The sequence below is a fragment of the Somniosus microcephalus genome, chromosome 30, assembly GCF_052327205.1.
Source record: "Somniosus microcephalus isolate GS21.2 chromosome 30, FLI_Smic_1.0, whole genome shotgun sequence".
Classification (NCBI taxonomy): domain Eukaryota; kingdom Metazoa; phylum Chordata; class Chondrichthyes; order Squaliformes; family Somniosidae; genus Somniosus; species Somniosus microcephalus.
Genome location: NC_141016.1, coordinates 3,630,506 through 3,641,555, shown reverse-complemented (window position 1 = coordinate 3,641,555; position 11,050 = coordinate 3,630,506). Strand labels below are relative to the sequence as shown.

At 49.4% G+C, this 11,050-nt stretch overlaps 1 protein-coding gene across 2 annotated transcripts in view; it reads right to left on the bottom strand.

The window, feature by feature from the left end:
* Positions 1 to 484: 484 nt before the first annotated feature.
* The window catches only part of LOC147097864 (GDNF family receptor alpha-2-like), a 304,046-nt gene continuing 293,480 nt past the window's right edge, over positions 485 to 11,050 (bottom strand). For both annotated transcript variants that reach the window (XM_085970898.1, XM_085970899.1), the window contains 2 exons: positions 3,746 to 3,799; positions 485 to 1,455 (listed from right to left, as the gene is read on the bottom strand). In XM_085970898.1, the coding sequence (XP_085827024.1) occupies positions 1,297 to 1,455; positions 3,746 to 3,799 (213 nt within the window). In that variant the 3' untranslated portion in view covers positions 485 to 1,296. The remainder of the gene's footprint in view (positions 1,456 to 3,745; positions 3,800 to 11,050) is intronic.

Here is an 11,050-nt window from a genome sequence, read left to right as displayed (position 1 = left end):
GAAGAATGAGAGGTGATCTCATTGAAACATACAAGATTTTAAAGGGGATTGACGGGGTAGATGCTGAGAGATTGTTTCCCCCTGGCTAGAGAGTCTAGAACTAGGGGTCACAGTCTCAGGATAAGGGGTCGGCCATTTAGGACTGAGATGAGGAGGAATTTCTTCACTCAGAGGGCGGTGAATCTCTGGAATTCTCTACCCCAGAGGGCTGTGGATGCTCAGTCGTTGAGTATATTCAGGGCTGAGATTGATAGATTTTTGGACTCTAGGGGAATCAAGGGATATGGAGATCTGACGGGAAAGTGGAGTTGAGGTCGATGATCAGCCATGATCTCATTGAATGGCGGAGCAGGCTCGAGGGGCCGAATGGCCGACTCCTGCTCCTAATTCTTATGTTCTTAAAACATCGTCTTTGCTTTACATTCCACTTCAGCGAACAATTAAACATTAAAAATAACAAAGAAAACAGCAGATGATATCCAAGTATAGATATATTCCTGTTTATGTTACTGAAATAATACACTATACAATGACGGTATAATTCAATAAGCAGCTCGCGAAAGCAGTGCAAGCTGGGATATACATCTAGTACTGCAGGAAACACTTCTAGAAAGTTTGGAAACAAAGAAAGTAACATTTTTCACACGTAAACAGAACTCATACGTTCCTTTGGGTATAAATGATATTGTGTAGAAAACATTGGGAGTTTTAACACACCGACCGGTATCTCTCCTCAACTCCAAGAACAAGGGTTCGGCGGGGCGGGGGGCGGTGGGGGGGGGGCGGGGGTGAAGAAAACGTACACACAATAAAACAGAATCGTGGTTTTACACAACCCATTAATCACTGCAGCAGTGTCACCGAATTGGAATCCTGTCCTTCAGCCTTTGACCAATGGTGAGGAGTGAATACTGATCCAAATCGGAAGGCTTTGCTGAATGAACCCCAACCTGTTTCAACCAATTACCCAGGTCCAGTAAACAGCCCAGTGCTGAGGCTCCGGCAGACAGCGAGGCTCCAAGAGGCAGTTGTACTTTTCTTCTTTTTTTTAAAACATGAAGTGAGGTCCCAGCCTGTTCTCAGCACCGTGTCCATGAAAAGCCTTTGGAAACCAACACTCTGTTAACACATTCATACCAAAGCAATCACAACTTTGCCTCTCCCTCTCGCTCTCTCTCTCTCTGGCTTCCTTAAAATTCAGTGAATTTGTTCGCATTTATCTCCACAGGGCTATCATTTTTCAATTAAGTAGGATGGATGTGAAAACCTGAATTCTTCTAGGGCTCCTTAAGGCTCCTATGATGTCAGGATTGTTACGATAAAAGAGGAAAGGGCTACCCATGACACACTGCCACGTACGCATGCACTGAATGACTTCGTATTTCTTGGGTTGGTGTCGCTTGTTACTTTATCCATGTCTTTAATCTTGTCCTTGTTCAGTGCCGGAACTTGCGTCTGTAAGAGGAAAATGTGTCACTCTCTAGATTTTGTTGTACATTTGAAAACATTTATGTTTCCACCCCACTTGTTCACACTCTGCCGGCAGCTTGTCACATGCTTCATTCTCAGCCTCATGTTCAAATCCCTCCATGGCCTCGCCCCCCCTTCCCATCTCTGTAACCTCCTCCAGCCTTATAGCCCTCCGAAAATGTGCCGCTCCTCCAATTCTGCCCTCTTGCCCATCCCCGATTTTAATCGCTCCACCATTGGCGGCCGTGCCTTCAGCTGCCTGGGCCCCGAGCTCTGGGATTCCCTCCCTAAACATCTCCGCCTCTCCGCCTCTCTCTCCTCCTTTAAAACACTCATTAAAACCTCCCTCTTTGACCCAGCTTTTGGTCACCTGTCCTAATATCTTCTTATGTGGCTCGGTGTCAATTTTTGTCTGATTTACACTCCTGTGAAGCACCTTGAGACGTTTTACTATGTTAAAGGTGCTATATAAATGCATAGGAACATAGAAACAGGAGGAGGCCATTCAGCCCCTCGAGCCTGTACTGCCACACAATGAGATCATGGCTGATCTGTGACCTAACTCCACATACCCGGCTTTGGCCCGTAGCCCTTAATACCCTTGGTTAACAAAAACCTATCAATCCCCGATTTAAAATTAACAATTGGCCCAGCATCAACTGCTGTTTGCGGGAGAGAGTTCCAAACTTCTACCGCCCTTTGTGTGTAGAAGTGTTTCCTAATTTCACTCCTGAAAGGTCTGGCTCTAATTTTTAGGCTCTGCCCCCCAGTCCTAGACTCCCCAACCAGCAGAAATAGTTTCTCTCTCTCTACCCTATCTGTTCCCCTTAATGTCTTGAAACACTTTGATCAGATCACCCCTTAACCTTCTAAATTCCAGGGACTACAACCCTAGCTTGTGTAATCTCTCCTCGTAACTTAACCCTTGGAGTCCGGGTATCATTCTGGTAAACCTACGCTGCACTCCCTCCAAGGCCAGTATATCCTTCCTAAGGTGTGGTGCCCAGAACTGCTCACAGTGCTCCAGGTGTGGTCTCACAGTGCTCCAGGTGTGGTCTCACAGCTCACAGTGCTCCAGGTGTGGTCTCACAGTGCTCCAGGTGTGGTCTAACCAGGGCTTTGTACAGCTGCAGCATAACTTCTACCCCCTTGTATTCTAGTCCTCTAGATATAAAGGCCAGCATTCCATTAGCCTTTTTGATTATTTTCTGTACCTGTTCATGACATTTTAATGATCGATGTACCTGAACCCCAAGTCTCTCTGGACCTCCACTGTTTTTAGCCTTTCACCATTTAGAAAGTTCCCTGTTCGATCCTTTTTAGGTCCAAAGTGGATGACCTCACATTGGCCTACATTGAATTCCATTTGCCACAGTTTTGCCCATTGACTTAATCTGTCGATATCCCTCTGTAATTTTATGTTCCCATCCACACTGCCCACAATGCCGCCTATCTTTGTGTCATCGGCAAATTTGGACATATGACTTTCTATACCATCATCTAAATCGTTAATAAATATTGTGAATAGTTGAGGCCCCAACACAGATCCCTGCGGGTCATCACGAGTCACATCCTGCCAATTTGAGTACCTGCCCATTATCCCTACTCTCTGTCTCCAGCCGCTCAGCCAATTTCCGAACCAGGCCAATAATTTGCCCTCAATTTCATGGGCTTCTACCTTAGATAACAGTCTTGTCATAAATCGCAACTTCTACAAGAAGTACTACTGAACGGCCAGCTGAGGGCGCCGCCCGAGGAGTATAAATACTCGGGCATGGGCCCACCTTGGCCAGAGACAGTCTGGAAACAGGAAGCTAGTGACTACTAACTAGACCTCCATGTTTTGTTACAAGTCGATTAAAGCCTCGCTTTATGTACAACCAAGTGCGTAGTGAGTCTTTATTACGTCAAGTCTCTTATGTGGGACTTTATCAAATGCCTTCTGGAAGTCCATATAAATAAAATCCATAGACAGTCCCCTGTCCACTATTTAGTCACCTCTTCACGATCTGTGTGCAGCTGTTAAGGAGTACACTCGGTGACCCACCTTCAGGCCTGGTGATTGAAAGGAGCCGAGCTTCCCTTCCACCGGAAGTGAGTTTGGTCACTTTGGTTTGATGCTTAAAATGGCTCCAGGTCTGAAGGGCACTCACCGGAGGTGGAACCCGAGTGCTTTGCCAATCAAAGGCTCCTCCTGCTCCAAACAATCTCATTACACTTCACTGCTCAAAGACAAAAGTGACTTGTAAAAAGCACTTGTCAAAATGAAATGTACCTCAGGGAGACAGAGACTCTGGTCTTTGGAAGTGTTGAACTTTGGTCCATTGTCCTGTAACAAGAAGACAAGGTTACCATCTACCTATCTATAACATACACACTCACACAGACTCACACACACTCACACAGACTCACTCACACTCACACACACTCACTCACACTCACACACTCACACAGACTCACACACACTCACACTCACACACACACACTCACTCACTCACACACTCACACAGACTCACTCACACAGACTCACACACACTCACACACACTCACTCACTCAAACACACACTCACACAGACTCACACACACTCACACAGACTCACTCACACTCACACACTCACACACTCTCACACAGACTCACTCACACTCACACAGACTCACTCACACTCACTCACTCACACACTCTCACACAGACTCACACACACTCACTCACACACACACTCTCACACACTCACACTCACACACACTCACAGACTCACTCACACTCACACAGACTCACTCACACTCACACACACTCACTCACTCACACACTCTCACACAGACTCACACACACTCACTCACACACACGCACACACACACTCACTCACACACTCACACACACTCACACTCACTCACTCACACACTCACTCACACTCACACTCACTCACTCACACACACACTCACACACACTCACTCACACTCACTCACTCACTCACACACACTCTCACACAGACTCACACACACTCACTCACACACACACTCTCACACACTCACAGACTCACTCACACTCACACACTCACTCACACTCACTCACTCACACACACTCTCACACAGACTCACACACACACACTCTCACACACTCACACAGACTCACTCACACAGACTCACTCACACTCACATACACTCACTCACACACACACACACACTCTCACACACACACTCTCACACACTCACTCACACACACACACACTCACACACACTCACACAGACTCACACACACACTCACTCACACACCCTCACAGACTCTCACACACTCACACACACACACTCACACACACTCACTCACACACCCTCACACAGACTCACACACACTCACACAGACTCACTCACACACACTCACTCACACTCACACACACTCACACACACACACTCACACTCACACTCATATTAATGATCTGGACAAGGGAACTAGATGTAATAGCTCCAAGTTTGCAGATGACACAAAGCTGGGTGGGCGTGTGTGCTGTGAGGAGGATGCCGAGAAACTCCAGTATGATTTGGACAGGTTGGGTGATTGGGCAGATGCATGGCAGATGCAGTGTAATGTGGATAAATGCGAGGTTATCCACTTTGGTGTCAAAAACAGGAAGGCAGATTATTATCTGAATGGCAATAGATTGGGAGAAGGGGAAGTGCAACGAGACCTGGGCGTCCTTGTGCACCAGTCGCTGAAAGTAAGCATGCAGGTGCAGCAGGCGGTTAAGAAGGCAAATGGTATGTTGGCCTTCGTAGCGAGAGGATTCGAGTACAGGAGCAAGGATGTCTTGCTGCAGTTGTACAGGGCCTTGGTGAGACCACATCTTGAGTATTGTGTGCAGTTTTGGTCGCCTTATCTGAGGAAGGATGTTCTTGCCATGGAAGGAGTGCAGCGAAGATTCACCAGGCTGATACCTCGGATGGCAGGAATGACGTACAAGGAGAGATTGGGTCGATTGGGCTTGTACTCGCTGGAGTTTAGAAGAATGAGAGGGGACCTCATCGAAACTTATAAAATTCTAACAGGACTAGACAGGCTAGATGCTGGAAGGATGTTCCAGATGGTCAGGGAGTTCAGAACCAGAGGTCACAGTCTAAGGATAAGGGGTAAGCCATTTAGGACAGAGATGAGGAGGAATTTCTTCACCCAGAGAGTGGTGAACCTGTGGAATTCTCTACCACAGAAGGCAGTTGAGGCCAATTCATTAAGTATATTCAAGAAGGAGTTGGATATATTTCTTAAGGCTAAAGGGATCAAGGGATATGGGGAGAAGGCAGGGACAGGGTACTGAATTTGGATGATCAGCCATGATCTCATTAAATGGCGGAGCAGGCTCGAGGGGCCGAATGGCCTACTCCTGCTCCTATCTTCTATGTTTCTATGTTTCTCACTCACACACACACACACTCACTCACACAGACTCACACTCACTCACACACAGACAAACACACTCACACTCACACACTCACACTCACACACACTCTCACACACTCACACACACTCACACACACACTCTCACACTCACACACACTCACACATACACTCACACACTCACACTCACACACACTCACACACTCACACTCATGCACTCACACACACACTCTCACACACTCACATACACACACACACACTCACGCACACACACTCACACACTCACACACTCTCACACATGCTCTCACACATACACACTCTCACACACACACTCACACACACTCAGTCACGCACACTCACGCTCACACACACTCACTCACACACACACTCTGACACACAGACACTCACACGCACACACACTCACACTAACACGACTCATTACAATCGGAGTGCGTCCAGGCTTCAGTGGAAGGAGGTGATTATTTGACTTGCTGTATGAAGACACAGCCCCTAAATATTAACCAGCCATTGTACACAGGACAATTTTATTTATAGAATCACACAATCATAAAATCTTAAAGCACAGAAGGAGGCCATTCGGCCCATCCTGCCTGGGTCCGGCTCTTTGGTCGAGCTCTCCAATCAGTCCCACTCCCCGGCTCTTTCCCAATAGCCCGGTAAATTTTTCTTTTCAAGTATTTATCCAACTCCCTTTTGAAAGTTCCTATTGAATCTGCTTCCACCGCCCTTTCAGGCAGCACATTCCAGATCACAACAACTCGCTGTGTAAAAAATAATTCTCCTCATCTCCCCTCTGGTTCTTTTGCCAATTATTTTAAACCTGTGTCCTCTGGTTACCGACCCTTTAGTGGAAACAGTTTCTCCCGATCTACTCTGTCAAAACCCCTCCTGATTTTGTACATAATTTAATGGAACCATTTTAAAATAACCGTACCTACGGGAGATGAGCACTGAAGTAACTCTTTCCCGTCACGGTGACACTTCTGCTTTTCTTTTTATATCCCTTTGTGCCAAGTGGTCACATTAAAGGAAAGATGTGGTTTAGATTCAATCGGTCCGCTTGTTGCTAATTAGGTGAGAGCGAACTGGAAGGTTCAGTGCCCTGGATGCTGGCCTTGTAGCTCAGTAAGAACCTAAAGCCATCAGGCTTTAGAAATGTAACTGCTTGAACAGACGCTGTGAGCTAGTGTGTTTTCACACACACACGAACACACACTTCTCTCCTGGGTAGGAGGTCTCCAGACCCAGCCAGGCCATGTAAACGCCCTGGATGGAAGCCATACTGCAGCTGTCGGCCTCTGCCTTCGGCAGCACCTCCCAAACCCGCAATCTCTACCACCTAGAAGGACAAGGGCAGAAGACGCATGGGAACACCGCCACCTCCAAGCTCCCCTCCAAGTCACACACACCATCCTGACTTGGACAGCTGAAGGCACGGCCGCCAACAGTGGAGCGATTAAAATCGTGGATGAGCGAGAGGCCAAAATTGGAGGAGCGCGGAGATCTTGGAGGGTTGTGGGGCTGGAGGAGATTACAGACAGAGGGAGGGTTGTGGGGCTGGAGGAGGTTACAGAGAGAGGGAGGGTTGTAGGGGCTGGAGGAGATTACAGAGAGAGGGAGGGTTGTGGGGCTGGAGGAGATTACAGAGAGAGGGAGGGTTGTGGGGCTGGAGGAGATTACAGAGAGAGGGAGGGTTGTAGTGGCTGGAGGAGATTACAGAGAGAGGGAGGGTTGTAGGGGCTGGAGGAGATTACAGAGAGAGGGAGGGTTGTGGGGCTGGAGGAGATTACAGAGATAGGGAGGGTTGTAGGGGCTGGAGGAGATTACAGAGAGAGGGAGGGTTGTGGGGCTGGAGGAGATTACAGAGAGAGGGAGGGTTGTGGGGCTGGAGGAGATTACAGAGATAGGGAGGGTTGTGGGGCTGGAGGAGATTACAGAGATAGGGAGGGGTGTAGGGCTGGAGGAGATTACAGAGATAGGGAGGGTTGTAGGGGCTGGAGGAGATTACAGAGAGAGGGAGGGTTGTGGGGCTGGAGGAGATTACAGAGATAGGGAGGGTTGTGGGGCTGGAGGAGATTACAGAGATAGGGAGGGTTGTAGGGGCTGGAGGAGATTACAGAGAGAGGGAGGGTTGTGGGGCTGGAGGAGATTACAGAGATAGGGAGGGTTGTAGGGGCTGGAGGAGATTACAGAGATAGGGAGGGTTGTAGGGGCTGGAGGAGATTACAGAGAGAGGGTGGGTTGTGAGGCTGGAGGAGATTACAGAGAGAGGGTGGGTTGTGAGGCTGGAGGAGATTACAGAGATAGGGAGGGTTGTGGGGCTGGAGGAGATTACAGAGAGAGGGAGGGTTGTGGGGCTGGAGGAGATTACAGAGAGAGGGAGGGACGAGGCCATGGAAGGGATATGAAACAAGGATGAGAATTTTTAAATCGAGGCGTTGCCGGACCGGGAGCCAAGGTAGGTCAGCGAGCAGACGGGGTGATGGGCGAACGGGACTTGATGCCATCCTATGAGGTAGGTGATTGCATTGCAATATGTAGAATCTAGCAAGTGAATCTATCTCATTTAATTCTCCCCTCCCCTCCCCTCCAGTCATCAGTTCTCCATCAAAAGCTAAAAAAAGTCTCAAATTACTGTACGGCACATCTTACGTTTGTTCAAGTTTTTTCCTTTGTGAGGCTCTAGCCTCACATTTACACGTGTAGAATTCTTTAAATCCCTAAAGAAATGACTGACCTTGAACACAGGCAGAGAAAGACTTAAAACTAGCGATAAGGTCACACAACTCGCTTTGATATGTAAATGAAGCGAGTTTCTCAAGTAGGTCACCATGTTCGTTAAGCCTTTTCTTTCTTTCCTTGTTAGCACTGTGGTCAGAAACGTCCCCATCAATCTCTGTCCAATAATCTCCGGGGGAGATTAACAAATTCAGACACCACTTCTACTCCTGTCCACAGACATGTATTTTCATAATAGTTTCAGTGTCTGCCGTGGCTCAGTGGGCAGTGCTCTCTCTCGCCTCCGCGTCAGAAGGTCGTGGGTTAAAGTCCCACTCCAGGGACTTGAGCACATAAAGCTAGGCTGATGCTGCCTGTACTGAGGGAGTGCTGCACTGTCGGAGGGTCAGTACTAACGGAGTGCCGCACTGTCGGGGGGGCAGTACTGAGGGAGTGCTGTACTGTCGGAGGGGCAGTACTGAGAGAGCGCTGCACTGTCGGAGGGGCAGTACTGAGGGAGCGCTGCACTGTCGGAGGGTCAGTACTAAGGGAGTGCCGCACTGTCAGAGGGGCAGTACTGAGGGAGTGCTGTACTGTCGGAGGGGCAGTACTGAGGGAGCGCTGCACTGTCAGAGGGGCAGTACTGAGGGAGCGCTGCACTGTCGGAGGGGCAGTACTGAGGGAGTGCTGCACTGTCGGAGGGGCAGTACTGAGGGAGCGCCGCACTGTCGGAGGGGCAGTACTGAGGGAGCGCCGCACTGTCGGAGGGTCAGTACTGAGGGAGTGCCGCACTGTCGGAGGGGCGGCACTGAGGGAGTGCTGTACTGTTGGAGGGGCAGTACTGAAGGAGCGCTGCACTGTCAGAGGGGCAGTACTGAGGGAGCGCTGCACTGTCGGAGGGGCAGTACTGAGGGAGCGCCACACTGTCGGAGGGGCAGTGTTGAGGGAGCGCCGCACTGTCGGGAGGTCAGTACTGAGGGAGTGCTGCACTGTCGGAGGGGCAGTCCTGAGGGAGCACCGCACTGTCGGAGGGGCAGTACTGAGGGAGTGCTGCACTGTTGGAAGGGCAGTACTGAGGGAGCGCTGCAATGTCGGAGGGGTAGTACTGAGGGAGCGCCGCACTGTGGGAGGGGCGGTACTGAGGGAGCGCTGCACTGTCGGAGGGGCAGTACTGAGGGAGTGCTGCACTGTCGGAGGGGCAGTACTGAGGGAGCTCCGCACTGTCAGAGGTGCAGTACTGAGGGAGTGCCGCACTGTCGGAGGGGCAGTACTGATGGAGCGCCGCACTGTCGGAAGGGCAGTGCTGAGGGAACGCCGCACTGTCGGAGGGGCAGTACTGAGGGAGCGCTGAACTATCAGAGGGGCAGTACTGAGGGAGCGCTGCACTGTCGGAGGGGCAGTACTGAGGGAGCGCCGCACTGTCGGTGGGTCAGTACTGAGGGAGCGCCGCACTGTCGGAGGGTCAGTACTGAGGGAGCGCTGCACTGTCGGAGGTGCCGTCTTTTGGATGAGACGTTAAACCGAGGACCCAGCCGCCCTCTCAGGTGGCAGTAATGATCCCATGGTACTATTTCAATAAAACAGCAGGGGGGAGTTCTCCCTGGTGTCCTGGGGCCAATATTTATCCCTCAATCAGCATCACAAAAACAGATTATCTGGTCATTATCACATTGCTGTTTGTGGGAGCTTGCTGTGCGCAAATTGGCTGCCGTGTTTCCTACATTACAACAGTGACCACACTTCAAAAAGTACTTCATTGGCTGTAAAGCGCTTTGAGACGTCTGGAGGTTGTGACAAGGTACGATATAAATGTAAATCTTTCATTTTACTGGTGAGTTGTGACCATTATATGTTGCTGGTCCCAATGTTCAAATCAGAACATTGAACTGCGAGGGTATACATATCAGGAAAGGATGAACAGGCTGGGTCTCTTTTCTCTTGAAAAGAGAAGGCTGAGCGGTGACCTAATCGAGGTCTTTAAAATTATGAAAGGTTTTGATAGAGTGGATGCAGAGAGAATGTTTCCACTTGTGGGGAAGAGCATAACTAGAGGCCATCAATATAAGATAGTCACCAAGAAATCCAATAGGGAATTCAGGAGAAACTTCTTTCCCCAGAGAGTGGTGAGAATGTGGAACTCGCTCCCACAGGGAGTGGTTGAGGCGAATAGTATCGATGCATTTAAGGGGAGGCTGGACAATATGAGGGAGAAGGGAATCGAGGGTTACGCTGATAGATTTAGATGAGGAAAGACGAGAGGTGGCTCGAGTGGAGCATAAACACCGGCATGGACTGGTTGGGCCAAATGGCCTCTTTCTGTGCTGTGTATCCTGTGTAATCCTGTGTTAAAACATCAGATTCTTCCCGTTAAGATGGGGAAGGTATACTAATTAGATTTGATTTGTCCCCTTGTCACTCTGTCTCCCCTTTTTAAGGTCATTGCATTGCATTTACTGC